Source organism: Tyto alba, unplaced genomic scaffold (assembly GCF_018691265.1).
Source record: "Tyto alba isolate M040663 unplaced genomic scaffold, T.alba_DEE_v4.0 Super-Scaffold_20000042, whole genome shotgun sequence".
Lineage (NCBI taxonomy): Eukaryota > Metazoa > Chordata > Aves > Strigiformes > Tytonidae > Tyto > Tyto alba.
The window spans coordinates 11,549,682-11,566,747 of NW_024881293.1; the positions used below are offsets into that span (position 1 = coordinate 11,549,682).

The 17,066-nt window shown below is 61.8% G+C and overlaps 1 protein-coding gene and 1 long non-coding RNA gene across 3 annotated transcripts; both read right to left on the reverse strand.

Annotated features, from left to right (window-relative positions):
- Positions 1-149: 149 nt before the first annotated feature.
- LOC116961774 lies at positions 150-3,849 on the reverse strand. Its single transcript, XR_004407141.2, has 2 exons — positions 3,773-3,849; positions 150-531 (listed from the first exon to the last, which is right to left on the reverse strand). It is a non-coding gene; the product is annotated as an uncharacterized LOC116961774 (long non-coding RNA).
- A 3,800-nt stretch (positions 3,850-7,649) lies between these two features.
- Positions 7,650-14,877, reverse strand: TMEM59L (transmembrane protein 59 like). Of its 2 annotated transcripts, none has more exons than XM_042795064.1 (8): positions 14,676-14,877; positions 13,099-13,204; positions 12,699-12,793; positions 10,580-10,726; positions 10,383-10,482; positions 9,928-10,039; positions 9,660-9,801; positions 7,650-9,392 (listed from the first exon to the last, which is right to left on the reverse strand). In XM_042795064.1, exons 1-8 carry the CDS (start codon positions 14,823-14,825, stop codon positions 9,228-9,230), a joined length of 1,017 nt encoding a protein of 338 aa, XP_042650998.1. In that variant the 5' UTR covers positions 14,826-14,877; the 3' UTR covers positions 7,650-9,227. The 2 variants fall into 2 exon arrangements, with proteins under 2 accessions (XP_042650998.1, XP_042650999.1); XM_042795065.1 differs by having other exon boundaries at positions 9,660-9,777; positions 14,676-14,875.
- Positions 14,878-17,066: the final 2,189 nt, after the last annotated feature.

A 17,066-nucleotide genomic window follows, 5' to 3' on the forward strand; every position in this document is an offset into this window, starting at 1 on the left:
GCCTGCACCCAAACTCCTTCCCTCGGGATTTCACATAAGACTCGTTAAATGTCTCCCGCAGGGACCCTCGTGTGTGCAACCAGCCCGGGGGCTGCGGGGACAGCGCTGTTCCCCGTCACCCTGGGGACGAAGCCGCCCGCCATGCCATCTGGACGATTATGGACCAGGTTTTATTGCCATAAACACTTTGTGCAAGAGCAACAGTACCCTCCAGAGGGTGCAGTCTTGTCGCCGGAGATCGCGGCGCTCCGGCTGCGCCGTCTCCGTGCCAAAGATGCCTTCGCCGCCCCACGTCCCCACACATGGTCAGCATCAGAGTCGCTCCCAGCTTCTCCCCAAAGCGACCGGTGGGGACGAGGCCAAAAAGTCGCAGGGTGCGTGTAATTTTTAAAGCCGGCACGCATCTGGAGAGAGCGGTCTGTCTAGAGGGCATTCCACTCATCAGTGGAAATCAGGCAATTATTCATAGCGGTGGCTCTGCCAACGACCGGGGGTAAATTTCTTTGATTTCCCATGCCTCGGTGTCCACATCTGTACAAGGAAAAGGGGGAATTCGTACATGAGAATAAACGCACTTGGAAAGCCGTGAAAATACTCTTTCAAGTCAGCCTGATGAAAACTTCATGTTCTGGAGCCCTCCTGCTTCAAGGAGAGCAATCTGTTTCAGAGGCAAAGCTGTGTATTTTTCTTATTTAAACCTTCTAAATCTGCTGGAGCATTAAAAATATTTGGCATTTCCACAGCACATTTCATTCCCAGCTCCAAATGCGTTTTACAGACATTCATTAATTAAGCCTCGTAAAACCTTTGGGAGAAAGGGAAGCAGTACTTATTAATTTGCTATTTGTATTGCTGCAGTGCACGGAGACCCCAGCCAGGACCTCAGGGCCCTGTTATTTTAGACCCGACCTCCACAGAAGAGGAGATGTCAGCGCGCTGAGGCGCGGGGAGAGCGGGAGGAGGCACGGGAGAGGCAGCGGATGGAAGTTAATGCCGTAAGTCATCGGCAGAGCCCACAGCAGTCCACCCCCGGTGTTTCACCACGATGCCCTTTCCACTGGGCAGTGCTGCCTGCAAGATGGAGCTGTGGGAGCAAGCGTGGCTCCCGCTCCAGCTCTCCCCCCACCTCTTTGTTTTGCATTTTGCTGGTGTTTGGGGGCTCCTGCCCCTCCTTACCAACCCCTTGCGCTTGTCCTGCTTCCTCAGACACCAGCTCTGCTTCATTTGATACCTTCCACTTTCTCCTGGGGTCGCTTTCTGTAGCTTTAGCTTTGCAGTGCGCCCCGCTCTTTTAAAAGGTTTAAAATAAACACTTTCCCCTTATTATTTTTAGGTCCATGTACATATTTTAAGTGCATCTATTTCGGCTCAATAAATGCACAGCAATAAAGCAGCCCTGCTGATGGCTAGCCGGGCCAGACCGCCCGCTCGGTGCGGACCTCTCCATCCCAGGTGGGTCGGTGGATGGGAGCTGTGAACGTTACACCTCTGCTTCCCCTGCAGGAAAAACCAGGCTGTGCCGCATGCTGTAAATGCCTTTCACGTGTTCCCCAGATCCCAGTTAAATTGAACCCCAGAAGGTCTCTCAAAGCATGAAAAATGCATTTATAAGATGCTGGAAGGAAGATGTATTCCATAACTACTCTGGTGACCAGGCGTGCTGACTTGTGTCATGTGGAGAAGGAACCAAAAGGGGGTATTTCTTGTTATTTCATACTGCTGATGGGATTTTATCTCTCACAGCAAATCCAGGAACTTTTTAGTTACCATTATTGTTTGATTTTATGGGCCATTTGATATTTATTTTTATTTCTATTCATTATTTGTTGAGTGCACTTAGCCCTTTCCCCAAGGAGCCTGCCTTATATCTAAGGTGATTTTTATGACCAGTGTTAGCACAGCATCTGAGCAACTCACACAACTTTAATATATTTATTCCACACACACAGTATATCAAGGCAGTCCTGGTTTTCCTACTGTGGAGAGTGGTGGTCTGCCTGTAAAATCACAAGTCTAACTCGCTGGGTTAAAAAATAAAAAGAATAAACTCCAAACTATTTACATTCTTCTTCTTTCTGATCTTCATTTTAAGCCATCAGAATGTATTTGAGTCATCTTTTCATGTTTTTTTTCCCCCTTACAAAACATGAGGTCTAGCAATGTACCTTTTACTGCAAGCCAAGCTCTCGCATATCCCACGACTCCCACAGCTGGGGCTTTAAAATCTGCATCCAACACTGTGAGACTAATGACAAAATCATGAGCTGGCAGCGCTGCCTTTTCCTCCGACCTTTTCGTTTCATCCTGCAGGCGCTCAGAAACAGGAATTCCTCACAGCTCGCAGCACTATCGGTCCACGCAGTTTGAGTTGGGTGGAGGAGGCGGACAGCTGGCCACAACGAGGTTGTTTTTTTTTTTTTTTTTCCCAATTCTTGCTAGATTTTCCCCAGCACAACAAAGCCTCTCCATTCCTTTATTTGCTATTATTGTGGAGGATTCTGTGAGTGACCACCCTCTCGCTCCCGGCCTCCGCACAGCAACGAGCGCTGCTCCATCCCCTGCTTGTCACACGTGTCTGGAGGGTGCTGGGGGTTTTTTCGGTGCCTGTGCTTCTGCCTGGTTTTATTCCCTCTCAATTTCTGGTAGCCTGCTCTGTGCTAATCCCCATGTAATCCCAGCAAGCATGTGAGCCCGGGGAGGGCTCGAGCGCACGGGCTGGGGTGCGTCTGCGTGTGCTGGCGGAGCCGGGGCTCTCTGTGTAAAGATGGGCCATGGCATCGTGTGAGCTGGTCCTTCTCCCTCCCTTTTCTTTTGCCCCCTCAGGATACGCTCCCTGCATCTCCCCACAGTCCTGTTCAGGCACTGAGAGCTTTTAGCTCCCTCAGACCTTACTGGTCTCTCCTGGGAGGCTGGTGAAGGTGAGATTCTCTCTCCTTTTCCCACCTTGAGCACCGTCTCTGCCAGTTGCCGCCGCAAATAACACTGTGGCTGACACCAGCCAGCAGCCCCGGGGGAAAAGGGGGTACCTGAGCCCCCCAGGCAGGATGAGGTCTGGAGGCTCCCACCCACCCTGGGGCACAAACCAGCCCTGCAGGTCCCAAACCTCCTGCTGCAGAGCCGAACCCACACAGCAACCGCTGCCGAGGCTCCGGCACGATGCACCAGCTGAGCTGCAACCCCTCCCTGCCGGGATGGAGGCGACACGGCTTTTGGGCTGGGTTCCCACCCCCGGGCAGCATCTCCCACCCCCCGTGGGTGCCATCTCATGCAGCACAGACAACACACGTGTATGCAAACACTCGTGCTGGGAGGTGTATATATAGGTACGGCTATGCCCTGCGCTGAAGAGCGAGCGGGAGGAGCAGGCTGAGCGGGAAGCAGGCAGCAGAGCCACGTGGAGTCTGGATCAGGGGAAGGCTGAACACCTTCTTTTGTGAATCTTGAGCTCCTTCCACTCCCACGCTCAGCGGGGCGAGCTGACGCACGCGGCACCCACGGGAGCCGGTTCCCACGCCAGCTGGAGGCCTTGGCTGTCCCCGGTGCCGTTCGGCACCGGTGCGAGGCCCCGATCCAGCATATCCCCCCCCCCTGCACGTGCTGCAGCGTGAAGCACACGTGTCACCCCCGTGAAATCCGCGGGACGGCTCCAGCGCCTGAAGGTGAGCCGGCGCCACGCCGCGTCGGCACGGAAGGGAGCCCGATTCCCACCCTCCCGGCCAAACCGCAACCATACATCCCTGCTTTCCCTGACCAGCTTGGCTGCGCTCCTCACCTGGCAAAAGAACACACGGCAGCGAAAATAAACACGGAGGGAAGCGAAGCCCCTCATGGCCCGGCGAGCGAGGTCTGCGTTCCAAGAAGTAATGAAGCCCAGGGAATGGAAAATGCATGTCACTTGGCGGCGGGCTGGATGCGCGCAGGCGCTCCGTGCCGGCTGCCGGGAGGGTGCTTCGCCTCTACACGGCATCGCCACGGCACAGCAGCTGCGCCAGGTCCAGCCAGCGGCACCGCGCTGAACTCTGACATTTGAAGACGGAGAATAATTTGGCTTCATTAGCCTCCCCCTTTCCCCCCCGCCCCGAGCGGTCCCTCGAGCCAGGCTGGAATGTGCGTGGTAGGGACAGAACCAATCCCATTAGCACAAGGAGATTGTTTTTCGTTTGGTTTTGTTGTTGTTGAATCACCCGTGGCTCCGCTTCTTTGGGGTAGGTCGTAGGAAGGAGGACGGGGAGAGGAAAGCCATGGGTGTCTTTTCCCAGGTGGCCATCCCCAGCACGGCGCTCCCCTGCCAGCCCGGCTGCCTGATTTCAGCAGCACCGTGAGGTTTCCGTCTTTGAAGGCCTCGTGAGCTTTGCTGCTGGATCCAGGATGGTGCCCGATGTGGTTGGAAGGAGCATTTGTAAAAGCAAGGGCTCAGCTCCCACGCGCGGGGTCAGGAAGGTGCTGCAAGCCAGCGGCACTGCCAGAGCTCACTTTGAACCCCCATCCAAGTCCCCACCCCACACCCTCATCCTCGCTCCATCTCGGGATGGAGACTCACCTCCAGTGAGGTTAAAGCTGAATTTACAGCTCTGTGTGCTGGTCAGGACAGCACCGGATTGCAGCCATGTGCTAGCAGGACCCGGGCCAGGGGCAGTGAGAGGCAGCTGGAGCAGCTAGAAAATATCCTTTTCCCAGCTGAGATAGAAGCCCAAGCTCTTTTTCCATCATCTTCAAAAGCTCTGCTCTGGCAGGGCCCAAAACTGCTGTTTTACCCTGGTTGTGCTTTCTCATGAAAGACCCTCATTCCTCCAACACGAGACAAGAAGAAGAAATCTCCCTCGCAGCTGCTTTGTGTCCACCAACATCTCCCTGGGATGCGAGTGGGAAGGGGAGTGATGGGCGCAAACCCAGGTGAACCAACTCCGCATCAGGAGAATCGGTCACAAATCATGAAAATGGGGGTTGGCACGTGTGTGTGCAAGGCAGGGACTTCTGAAAGTCCTTCCCCACCCCGCTGTCCCAGTCCTGGGCATCCCATGGACCCCAATGCTCTTCCCAAGCAGAGTCGTCCCGGCGGGATACGGCACAGGGCTCCGGGCATCTGTCAGTGGGACAAGGAGTTGCGAGTGCTCCCGAAGTCATCCTCGGCACGGGAGAGCACGATGAGAAATAGGGGCAAACGACACCGTTGGGAGCAGCCGGCGAGAGGGGAGGGAAATCCGTGAGCAAATGCATTCGCCGCGTGGCCTGGCTCCTCAGCTGGAGTGTGCGAGCGGCAGTGGAGCCCGGCCAGCTCCCGGCAGCTGAGATTTGCCGGGGGGGGAGCGAGGAGGGGGGGCATTTTCCAGAGGTGAGAACAGCAGCCACAGAGAGAACGGCCAGGGGGGCTCCACCACCCCCAGCCACATCCAGCGAGACCCCCGTGACCCTCAGCACCCGCTGCCAGCACGGAGGCTGAGCGATGGCATCACACAAGCAGGGGAGATGCCTTGGGGGTCCGCTGCGGAGACGGGGGCGGGGGGACAGCTTGCTGGCCTCCCCCTGATTTTGGAGGCCGCTTCTTGCTGCGCTGTGGCTAACCGACCCACGGCCGGGCACGCAGATGCTTGCCATGAGAATGTGACCAGCCGTGGGTTCGTGGTCCTCCGTGCCCTTGCCACCAGCCATGGGCTGGAGGGTGCAATCCCGCCGCGGGCTGGCTTTGCCCAACGCCGATGGGGCCACACACCATGAATTTTGCTTCCCCCCATGAAAAAATAAAAGAGGGAGCGAGAAGGAAAAGGCGTCGGGTGGAAAACACCCCGGCTGCCTGCTGGGGGGAGTGGAACCAGCTAATTTCATGCGTCTCCTTCTTGTTAGAGTGGGGTCCCTCCTCACCTGCTCCTGGGCATGGTTTCCTGCACCCCGAGCCAGCAACGAGGAATTTGACTCCAGTTTAAAGGCGAGGAGCTTGTCCACGGTTTGTAGCCCAGCTCCCATCCCAGGAGGGGACCCGCTTGGAGCTGCTGCCCGCGACAGGCAGGGTTTACCAGCTGTCTGCACCAATCTTGTGCCCGGCCACCTCCCCCTGCTCCAGCCCATGGCAGGGGGATGCAGAGAGCCCCGTGCTGGGGGTCTCACCCCCAGGTAGCACCGTTTTCCTTGTTTGCTCCTCCTTGCACCCAACTGCTGCTCCGTCACTGCAGGGTGTCTGGGGGCAAGCAGCTGCCAGCCTGTAATGGGGCTCAATGCTGATATTCTGGGCTACATATGGAAAATGCCAGAGAAAGACACCCCCTGATACACCATTCGGGGGGGCACTCGGTGGCTTGGCCCTTGGCTAGGGGGGGTTGCCTCTGGGTCACCAGCTTGTGCCTACCGCAAAGGCTGTTCAGCACTGGGCTCGCACCTCTCAGCCCTTCCCTGTTGTCCGGCGGGCCCCCGACACCCCTCTGCCCACCCTGGCACCCCGAGGCACCCAGCTGCTTGCTGAGGACACCGTGCAAGCCCCCAAATCCAACCGCCTGGGCAACGAGGCCAGGGCACACAGCCTGCCTCCCCCGCATAGCCAAGGCTGCCCGGAGCATCCTCTGCATGGCTCCCTGCCTGCCGCACAGGCAGCGAGCTGAAAACACCATCCCTCTCCCCTCCCCGTTCAGCGAGCTGAGCCCAGCCCGCAGAGCACAGCATCCCCCTCCAGCACCCAGCGCTTGCCGCGCTGCGTGGGGGTGACATCGCACCCCCCAATTTAGGGACAAGCGGGGGCTGTGCTCCGGCAGCCAAGGCTGCTGGCAGGCAGCAGACCAAGCTCTGCATCCCCTTTGGAGATCCTTCTTCGGCTGTGACTTGTGTCGAGCACCCCAACATCCATCCGCAGCCCTCTTGGGGGTCAGGCAGCATCTCCTTGTCCCTGGCTCTGCATCCCAGAGAAAACAAGTGGCTGAGGCCAGCACCAGCCCCGGCTCCTCAGGGGCCCCGCGCCGCTGCTGGCTCCGAGGACGGGACCCCGCTGAGCTACTGAAGTGCTAAAAATGAGCCTCCAGGCCCTTGCGTGAGCTTTTGTGTCGTGCTTGGCATGGGGAGAGCTCGGCTGTGGCGTGGACGCGGGCCCCGTGCCAGGAAAAAACACACGCCGCGGGGGAAAGGTGGGCGCGTGCCCGTGCCAGCGCGTCCCGGCCCTCGAGCCGGGGCGGCCGCAGCGCGTTACGCTGACGTGCCACACGCATGCACAGCCCGGTTTATGCTTTCCCTCCTCAAAACGGGCGCCTGGGTGGCGGCAGATGATTTTCCGGGGGGAAAAACCCTCATTGCCCAGCTTTTCTTTACATGCATGTGCGTGCAGTCCTCCCCACTGCCGCCTCTTCCTCCTGGCAGCTGACGTGTTGGGGTGCACGGCTCTCTGCCCACCCCGCGCCCACCCACCCCACGGGTGTTGGTACCACCTCCCCAGAGAACACAGCATCTCCTATTACATTTGAAGCTGAATCTCTCGATCCGGCAAATCTGCAGCCTGCAGCGGAGAGGAGCATCGCTCCGTGTCCATGCAAAACAGCCCAAGCAGGGGATTTCTCTCCGGTTTGCCGGAGGTTTCATCCCAGCTCAGCTTGCAAAGATGGGATGGTGAGCTGGGGACAGATCTGCTCCCCAGCTGGTGACAGTCACCCCGTGAAGCCACCGACTCATCTGGGTCTGGTATAAACCTTTTATTTCCCTTCCGCCCGCGCCACCCAGCCAGCTTGGGGCTGGGTTTGCCCTTTGGAAGCAAAGCCAGGGGGGCTCCATGGCCGCCCTCTCCCCCCCAAACTCATGGCCTGGCACGGTTACACCCCGAGGACGGGGACAGTCACCGTGGCCGGGACACCACCACAGACCCCACCGAACTTTACACTGAGCCGAGCGGCCAAAAAGCAACAATGGTTAAGTGTACCCCAAAACGGACACAAGACCCTCCCACCTCCCCCCCAACCCGGTTCCCCAAACCCAGATATGTTGCACGGGTGAAAGTGATACGGAGCAGCACAAAACCGGCGGGGATGGGGATGAGAGCCCCCCGCCCCACCACGCCATGGCCCACCCCCCCCGAGACCGCTCAGCGCCAGGGAGCAGCTGGCACACGGATAGAGCCTAAAAACCCAAGGGTGGGGTGTCGCGGGTAATAAGTTAATCTGTACAGATGTGTTAGGTGGACGTGGGGATGGCAGGGACCGCCGCCACCGAGCCGTCCCTGCCGAGCACAGGGGTGTCCCCGCGGGGTGCCGGGGGCCGATGAACCACATGCTGGTGCAAATCAAACCACGAAACGATGCACGAAGTCAAGTGATTGGAGAAGGGCAGGGAGATGGGGAGATGCCCTGGCTGCGGGAGCAGAGCCCTGCGGAGCTGGGAAACCCCAGGGCTGGCATCGGGCAGGGATGCTGAGAGCCAGGACAGAGGCATCCCGGCAGCTCCCACCTCCTGCCCGAGCTCGGACACGCTGCAGCAGCACAAGGCAGGGAAACGCCGCCTTGTCCCCTGCTCGGTCCCACCAGCGACCCATCAGCATCGGGGCCAGCCGCCCCGAAAGCATCACGGAGCAGGGAGGGGAAGGAGCCATCCCAGGGCCCCTCCGCAGCTCCAGGAAGGGGCCGGCTGGGTCCTCGCGTGGGCACGGAGGCGGCGAGATCCTCTCCTCTCTCCGGCTGCCAACGCCAAATCCATTCGCCACGTTTCGGCTCCCCAAGGCAATCGGCTCCGGCCGGCGGAAGGGAGTTCCCAGGGCCGGAGACGGCGCCTTGGAGGCTCAGCCCAAGGTGGGAGGCCGGGGATGTGCCGAGCCAAAGCCCAGAACGCTGCAGACACTCTCCATCCCCCCACCACAGCCGGCTCCCTCCTGCCCAACGCTGGACCCATGCCCGGAGGGCTGCGGGGCCCCGGGGGCTCCGGTCGGGAGGAGACAGACCGCCCCGCTACGAGGATGGGCTCCCTCCAGCCTCCCTGCTCTGGCAGCTCCTCTCTTGGCTCCTGAGCTCTGGAAACCAGGATCCCAGCAAACAGCTCATCTACAGAGGAGGCAAAGCTGCTGCCCAGCTCCCGGGAGCCTCCTCTGCAGCGGCTGTCCCTGGGGAGGAGAGTGGGACCAAGCCAGATCGTACCCCCGGTCCCCGCTGTGCCAGAGCCAGAGATGCCCCTCCAGGAGCCAGGGACGGGCAGCAGAGCTGGACCAGGGACAATGCTGTGGGGACAGTGACAGGGAGGTGGTGTGGAGGTGACAGGATGGGGTGGGAGCGCTACAGGATGGTCTTGTCCAGGTCGACTTTGAGGGGCAGCGGCCCCGCATCCTCCTCACCACCGTGCGCGGGGCACAAGGTGACGGCGATGACGGGCGGCAGGGGGAAGGTGCTGGGGCCGTCCAGGTCCTCCAGGTACTCCTTGTCCCCGTTGATGCTCAGAGGCTGGAAGAGAGGCAGAGGGGACCATACAGCCCCAGAGCAAGGGGACAGGACCCTCTTGTCCCCAGACCGGGAACACCGTGGGGCTAGCTAGGGGTGTACTGCACTTGGGCATGCCAACAAGCCCAGCACAGTGGCCGGGGACCACAAACACTGTACGGCCACGTCTCAGCCCTGCAAAGCTCACCCAGCCATAATGGGGAGACCCAGTGTGTCAGGGACCCCCATAGGGCCCCCCCTGAGCTGTGTTGAGCACTGCTCACCCCGTACCTGGGTCTTGACGTGCTGCTCGGGGGCAGTCACCAAACTGGCACAGCTCAGCCACAGCATCACCATGATGGAGAGGAAGAGGCAGGCGGCCAGGATCCAGCGAGGAAGGCCCGAGCGCCTGTAACACCCCACCACCCCCCACCAAAGAAAAAGGACGAGTTTATGGCAGGGCACAGGGTGGGAATTAGGGGCCAGGGGGAGCATCTGATCTGGTATGTTCAGCAGTTGCAGACCCCCCCAGGCCCCCATGCAGCCCCACTGCACCTACTTGGACATGCAGCCGAGGAAATCGTGCTCTGGCTGGGGGGGGTCCGGGTGCTGTGCCTTGGATTTGCCCCGCGGCTCCTTCATGGGGGGCTTCTCCCCCTTTCCCCGGGGGCCTGGCAGGGGAGAGGCGATGCTGAGCCTGAGCACCCGCCAGGGGCACTCCTGCCCTGCTCCCCATCCCCACGCTGGCATGGGTGCAGGGGTGCTGGGTGGTCCCCTCTCCCCCCCTGGGGACCCTCAGCCCGCTGTGGGGGGGCACAGAGGATCCCGGCAGCTTCTTGGAGCGGGTCCCGAGTCCCGACTCACCCCCTTCACGTGGGTGCGGGGTGTGGGAAGCTAATCAGACCCGAGAAGCGGGTAATTCACTTAGCTCTGGAGAAATCAGATGAGATCCAGAAGGGCTCAGAGGCTCCCGGCATCCCCCCCACCCAGGCAGCAACCCGGACCCCCCCGCACCTGTGTGGGGCTGGGGGACACGGGGGCTGGACCCCTGTCCTGGCCGCGCCGGCTGGGTCTCCTGCATCTCGGGGAATGGATACTCCATCTCAGGCTGGGACTGGCAGGTCGGTGGGGAAAGAGGGAGAAAATGGTGAGTAAGGGGGTCCCCACCCGCCTCAGCACCCAGCAGAGAGGGGGCCATGGGACACCCCCACCTGAAACACCACGACTTTGCCATCATCCGCTTGCAGGTAGAAGGTCCAGGTGGAGGAGATGAAGCTCTGGGCAGAGCTGACAATGTCGTTACAGAAAGTGGACACCAAATCGAACACGGAGAACGCCGGCACCTTCAGCTCCAGGCTCTGCAAAGGAGCAGGGACATCGTGTCACCGCTGTCCCCTCGTCACCCACCCCGGCGGACAGCGTCCCACCCTGAGGACGTGGCTGGGTTGAGTCGGGGGTGCTCAGATCTGGGGCTCAACCTGCTTCTCCCAGGGATGGGGATGTGCAGGACCTGTGGTCCGGCCCTGGGAGGGTCACCGAGCCCAGGGCCACGGTCCCCAGGACCATCACCCAGCCCCTCGCAGCAGCCCCGCGCTCGCACCAGCGCTTTAAACAATAGGAGAGAGCGGCCGAGATGCCGAGGGCGTTTCTCTCCTGGCAGCCTCTCCGTGCCCTGGATTCTTGGCCGTCGCGGCGGTTTGTTATTTTTAAAGCATCCCTGCTGGAATCCGCTTGGCTGCTCCCTGCCACTGGCTTCGAACATTTTCCGACAGCCCCTTGCACGGTCAAACCAGCAAACAGGAAATAAATAGGTCAGATTCTGTATCTAATTATTATGCTAAATCTGCTTTGCCTGCTTGTCTGGGAACCCGAAGGAAAAATGCTTTGGGTGGGTGAAGGGGGTAACGGCCCTCCCCGTCAACCGGTCGCCCCTGATGCTCATCCCTGACCTCAGAGAGGGGCTTGGAAATGGGATCAGACACCGGGAAGGTCTTAAAAACAAGCTGCAAAGCTGTTTTTCGAAGGAGCTGCTGCTTTCTACAGCACAAATTCCTCTTCATCTGCACGCATGCAAAGCCAAAAGCCTCTACCTTGGGCCAAAGTCTAATTTAATTAATTGGGTAAAAGCTGAATGAATTAAATGTAGGAGGAAAAAGCGTTGCCAATTGCTGGGAAGGATAACAGATCAAAACTAGAGGAATCTGCAACAGTCACTGGTCAGAACCTCTCACCCTGGGAATTCGGCATAATTGTCCTGCCTGGCCCAAATCTGTGGCAGCCTGAGTTGAGCCCAGTTAATCTGCTTTTTGTGCTTTGGATGAAACAGCGGGACGGGCTCGTATCTCCCCAGCATGCCCAGAGCCCCCCCGTCTGCAGGGGCACGTATCACAGAGGACATAAAATAAAGGAAGATGCAGCAGGCATCCTGCCACGTGGGCTTTGCCGGGCGGTGGGAGCGTGGGGGGAGTGTGCATGGTCCCAATCCAGCCGGGAAAGCACCGAGGGGAGTCGAGTCCTGGTGTCGGGGCTCACCGAGCTGAGAGGCTACGGGCAGGGGTGGCCGGGAGGCTGGGAGGGAGGGAGGGAGGGAGGGAGAGAAGGAAGGGAGGGAGGGAGGGAGGGAAGGAAGGAGGGAGGGAGGGAAGGAAGGAGGGAGAGAAGGAAGAAGGGAGGGAGGGAGGGAAGGAAGGAGGGAGAGAAGGAAGAAGGGATGGAGGGACGGATGGAGGGAAGAATGGAGGAAGAGAAGGAGGAAGAGAAGGAGGGAGGGATGGGCTGTACATATGGGGTGTTGTAGCCCCCATCCCCTGGGAGAGGAGGGGTTGGGCTGAGCTCCAATGGCAAGAAGGGATCCTTCCAAAATTGAGACCCAGGGGCCAAGCCACCACTTCCCAGTGTCCCCCGCCGTGGGTTCCCAGGCAGAGGGTGGCCGGGGGGCTCAGCAGGGTCTCCACTGCGTTGACGTTGGACAAACTTTGGTCCCTGCTGTGCCCAGGATGACCGAGACACCCCGTGTCCCCACACTAGGGGTCAGGCAAAGGCCGAGGTGGCCCAAGAAGCCACCCCAAGGGCAGCCCCACGGCTCCTCGAGGAGACAATGTCTTCCCCAGCCTGTCCCCGTCAGTGCCACGGGGTGAGGGCCCAGCAATGGAGAAACCGGGGTAACCCGGGGGGTCACATCCAGCCCCCGCCACCTCCTGCCCACAGACCCTTTGGGGAAGGAGCCAGATGCAGGGACAGGGCAGAGCCACAACTGGAGGCACCAGGGTCAGGCTGGGTGGGTTAAGGAGGGGGTAGGAACGGGGGCTCCCCATCTTCCTGGCCCCTCACCTTCTCCTTCCTGCTCTCCACCTCCGGCAGCTGCTTGCGGCACCCCGTCACGCAGCCAAACTGCTCCTCTGCGTTGCTGTAGGCTTCAGCGCAGGCTGCGAGGCAGGAGGGGGAAGGTCAGGGTTAGGGGGGTGCTCAATCCCCCTGATGAGCCCCACACCCCCAGGACCGCCCCCCCCCTACCCCTCCCAATTCACACCCAGCGGGTGTAAATCTGCCCCCTGCTTCCTTTGTGGCCCCGGGGCAGAGCGAGGGGCTGAGCGGAGGCAGGATGCTGGGGAGGGTGAAGGCGTCGCGGTGGTGCTGGCAGCGTGCAGGGGGACACACACACACACCCCCCACACCCCCACCCCAGGACAGTGTTTGGGGTGCGGGGGCCGCCGGGCCGCCGGCTCCTCACCTGCTTCACACTCGGCTCTGGTTGTGTTCAGCTCGGCGCTCGCATCCACGAAGTGACAGATGGAGAACAGCCGGCAGCCCCGGTAACAGGCGTTGAGAACAGCATCCTGCAGGGAGGAGGAGGAGGAGAGCGAGGAGCTGGCACCCAACTCAGCCCGATGGCTGCGCCGGACCCCCCCCCCCCCACCAAAACCGCCCCCCACACCCAGCTGGGGGGCACCAGGCACCGCTACAGCACCACAGCCGGGGCTGGGACCCCGAACCCGGGGTGCTGGCATGCCCTGGGGGAGGGAGAGCTGCCTTCACCCCAGTTTGCACCCCGGTTTGCACGTGGCCTTGTCCCCATCGAGGACGTGGTGGGTTCTCCCCCCCCATCTCCGCCCGGGCGCTTGGCACCGGCTTGGCCCCAGCATGGGCTGGCAGGAGGTGGGGGCTGCACTGGAGAGGGTGTGCGTGGTGGGGGTGCACGCTCTGGGAGCACTGGGGGGGGGGGGTGGGATGCACAGGGGATGGCACTAAGCCTACACGGGGGTCACTGTGTGGGGCCAGGGGGCCCCCCAACCTGGGGGGAGCGTGGGCAGGGCTGGGTGCTTCCAGGGAGGGAAAACAACTCCAGCCCCCTCTTGTGCCACCGTGTCTGGGGACCGCTCTGCCACACCGCTGGTGATGGGGTGCTTGGGGGGGGGGCAGGCACCCACTGTGTCCCCAGCAGAGTCTCACCAGTGGCACCCCTAAACCAGGGTGGCTGCTGCCACCAAGGGCACCCCAAACCTGGTGGGGGGTGAGACCTGAGGGGCACCCCAAAGCCACAGTGGAGGCAACCGCAGGGACTCCCACGGTGCTCCCCGTGGGGGGGCCCAGTGTGGGGCTGTGCCCCCACTGTTCCCAGTGCCCCCAGTTTCCCCTGGTCCCTCCTGATGCCTCCAATGCTCCCAATGCTACTGACGCTCCCCCTGTTCCCCGTACCCCCAATACCCCCAGTACCCCCCAATGCCCCTGGCACCCCGGATACCCCCTGTACCCCCCAGTGCCCCCCATTGTTCCCAATTTCCCCTGGTGCTCCCGATCCCCCCTGATGCTCCCCCTGCTCCTGGTACTCCCAATGCTACTGATGCTCCCCCTGTTCCCAGTACCCCCAATACCTCCAGTACCCCCCAGTGCTCCCAGCACCCCCGATACCCCCTGTACCCCCCAGTACCCCACACACTCCCAATTTTCCCTGGTGCTCCTGGTTCCCCCTGATGCCCCCCCAATGCTCCTGGTACTCTCGATTACTCCCGGTACCCCCAATACCCCCGATGCCTCTCATTCACCTGATATCCCTGGTACCCCCGGTAGCCCCGATACCCCTGACACCCCCGGTACCCCCTGTACTCCCAGTACCTCCAATGCCCCCAGTACCCCCGAAAGCCCCGGTGCCCCCCCGTACTCCTGATATCCCCAGTACCCTCGATGCTTCCAGTACCCCCTGTACTCCCAGTACCCCCGATGCCCCCGGTACCCTTGATACCCCTGGTGTCCCCGATACCCCCGGTACCCCCGGTACCCCCGGCGCCCCCGGTGCCCCGCCGGACTCACGGCGGCGGCTCGGCGCGGCAGGCTGCGGCCGCACTGCCCGCGGCAGCCGGTGGTATCTCCCAGCTGGGACGAGAAAGGGTCGGTAGCGGCGGCGGCGGTGGCCAGGGCCAGGCCGAGGGCGAGCAGGGCCCGGGGGCGGCGAGCCGCCATGGCGGGCGCGGGGCGCGGAGCGGCGCGGAGCGGAGCGCACCCACCGCCGCCGCCGCCGCCGCCGCCGCCGCCGGCCTCGCCGTGACGCGCCGTGCGGCGGGCGGGGGCGGCGGGGGGAGCCGGGGGCGGGGGGAGCCGCCGCAGCCTGCCGCAGCTCCGCCGGCACCGGCACCGGCAGCGGCACCGGCACCGGCAACGGTAACGGCAACGGCAACGGTAACGGCAACGGCACCGGCAACGGCAGCGGCACCGGCACCGGCACCGGCAGCAGCACCGGCGGGCAGCGCGGCCCGGGGATGCTGGGAGACGGGAGGTTGGGGGGGTGCGGGAGGATGGGGTGGTACACGGATACCGGGGGATGCTCGGGAACCGGGGGATGCGGGAAGGTTGGGAGCTGAGGGGTGGGAGCTTGGGGTCCAAGAGATGCTCGGGTACCGGGGGATGCTCAGGATGTGGGGGTACCCCGGGATGCGGGAGGACGTGGGGGGGGGGGCAGGGGGGATGCTCCGGCACCGAGGGATGCAGGGAGACCCCGAGATGTGGGGAAAAGGATGGGGGGGGGGGCTGGGGATGGAGGAATGCTCAAGGACCAGGAGGTGTAGGGGAACACTGGGGGATGCGGGGGGACCAGGGGATGCACGGGGATCCCCGGGACATGGCAAGACTGGGGGATGAAGTGGGACAGGGGGAGCCCCACTGACACCAGCAGCACAGAGGGACTGGGCAGAGCAGGTGGACTGGGAGGGGCACATGGGGGCTGGGGGACACACTGGCACTGGTGGCACACAGATGGGGGGTGCAGGGGGACGGGGCTGCAGCAGCACCAGAGCCCCACTGCCCCCCGGGCCAGCACCCAAGAGGGGATAAACCCCTTGGCCCCAGCCAGCATTAGTCTCAGACATGCCACCCCCAGTGACCCTCAGGGCCTCCCCGAGTTGCCTTCATGTACCCCACCCGCACCCCCACCCCACGGGGCCCCTCCCCGGCCAGGGCGCTGGGCTCTCCCTGACACCCCAGATTTACAGCTTTGATTTCCCAGGGTTTAAAAGACATAAAAGGCACAGGCTTGGCCCCGCGCGCACGCTGCCTCGCTGCTGCCCTGCCCATTAGCCTTATTTATGGCAGCACCCCAAAGCAGGCCCGGGGGGAGCAGGAGGAGGAGGAGGAAGAGGGCTGGGGGGCTTCACTAACCTCCAGCCCTAATGGGGAACACATGGCAGGACCCTGGCACGGGGATCAGGGGGGTCTCTGGCTCCCAGCTCAGGGTTGAGGGGTGCTCCATGCCCTGGGGCCTGGGGACAGTGGTGGGGGGGCCGGATCCCCTCGGGGATGGCTGGGGGAGCGCAGCCCCACGCCCCGCCAGGAGCAGGGAGTGGGGCCTCTCCTCACCCCCCTGCGCTCCACCAGCTTATTCATCTTGTTAATCAAACCAGGGCCGGGAGAAAATGTGCTCCGGCCAGGCTGGCGGGGCTGCCGGGTCGGCTCTGCTCCCCCCTTCCCCCTCCTGGAGCCTGTCCAGCCCCGCGGCCTCGTGTCCGGCACCGGTGACTAATGGCCAAGTAAATGGGATAGATTGGAGGCTGTCATCATAAATCACAGCCCCGCGCTGCAGGTGAGGTTTCCATCGGCTGGGAAGGACGGAGCCGGAGCCTCGACCCCCCCGAGGGACCGAAACCCACCGGATCGAGGGCCGGGAACGCCGGGAATGCCGTGCCAAAGGCTGAGCGGACGGTGGGCAACGCTCCCACCGCACCTGCCCCCATGACGCCTGGCGCCGGCCCGTGCTCCATCCACTCACCTTTTAACAGAAAAAACCCTTTCCCAGGCAATAATATTCAAGTTGGCAAATATTTACCGCCCTCCCTCCTCCCCTCTCCAGAAACACTCGATGCCTTTTGCATTTATTACTACTGACCTACATTTATTTTTTTTTCCTGGAGGGTTTTGTGAAGCCGCAGGCTCCCCCCGCACCGGCCGGGGTGTCCCCACGGTCCCCCCATGACTCATCACCCCGTGTCCCAACCCCACAGAGACCATCCTTTGTGCTCAAGCACCCCCTCGACATTAACCACAATTTTTTTCCCTCCCCCTATGGAGATCAGCAAACTCCGTCATGGGACTTTTTGTACTTCCCAAAGCAAACAGAGGCGGGAAGGTGCGGCCGCCCGCTACGAGGATGCTCTTGAGCGAAGGGGTTTTGCTGGGGGGGGTGTGGCAGGGAAGGGGTTAAGCAGGTTATAA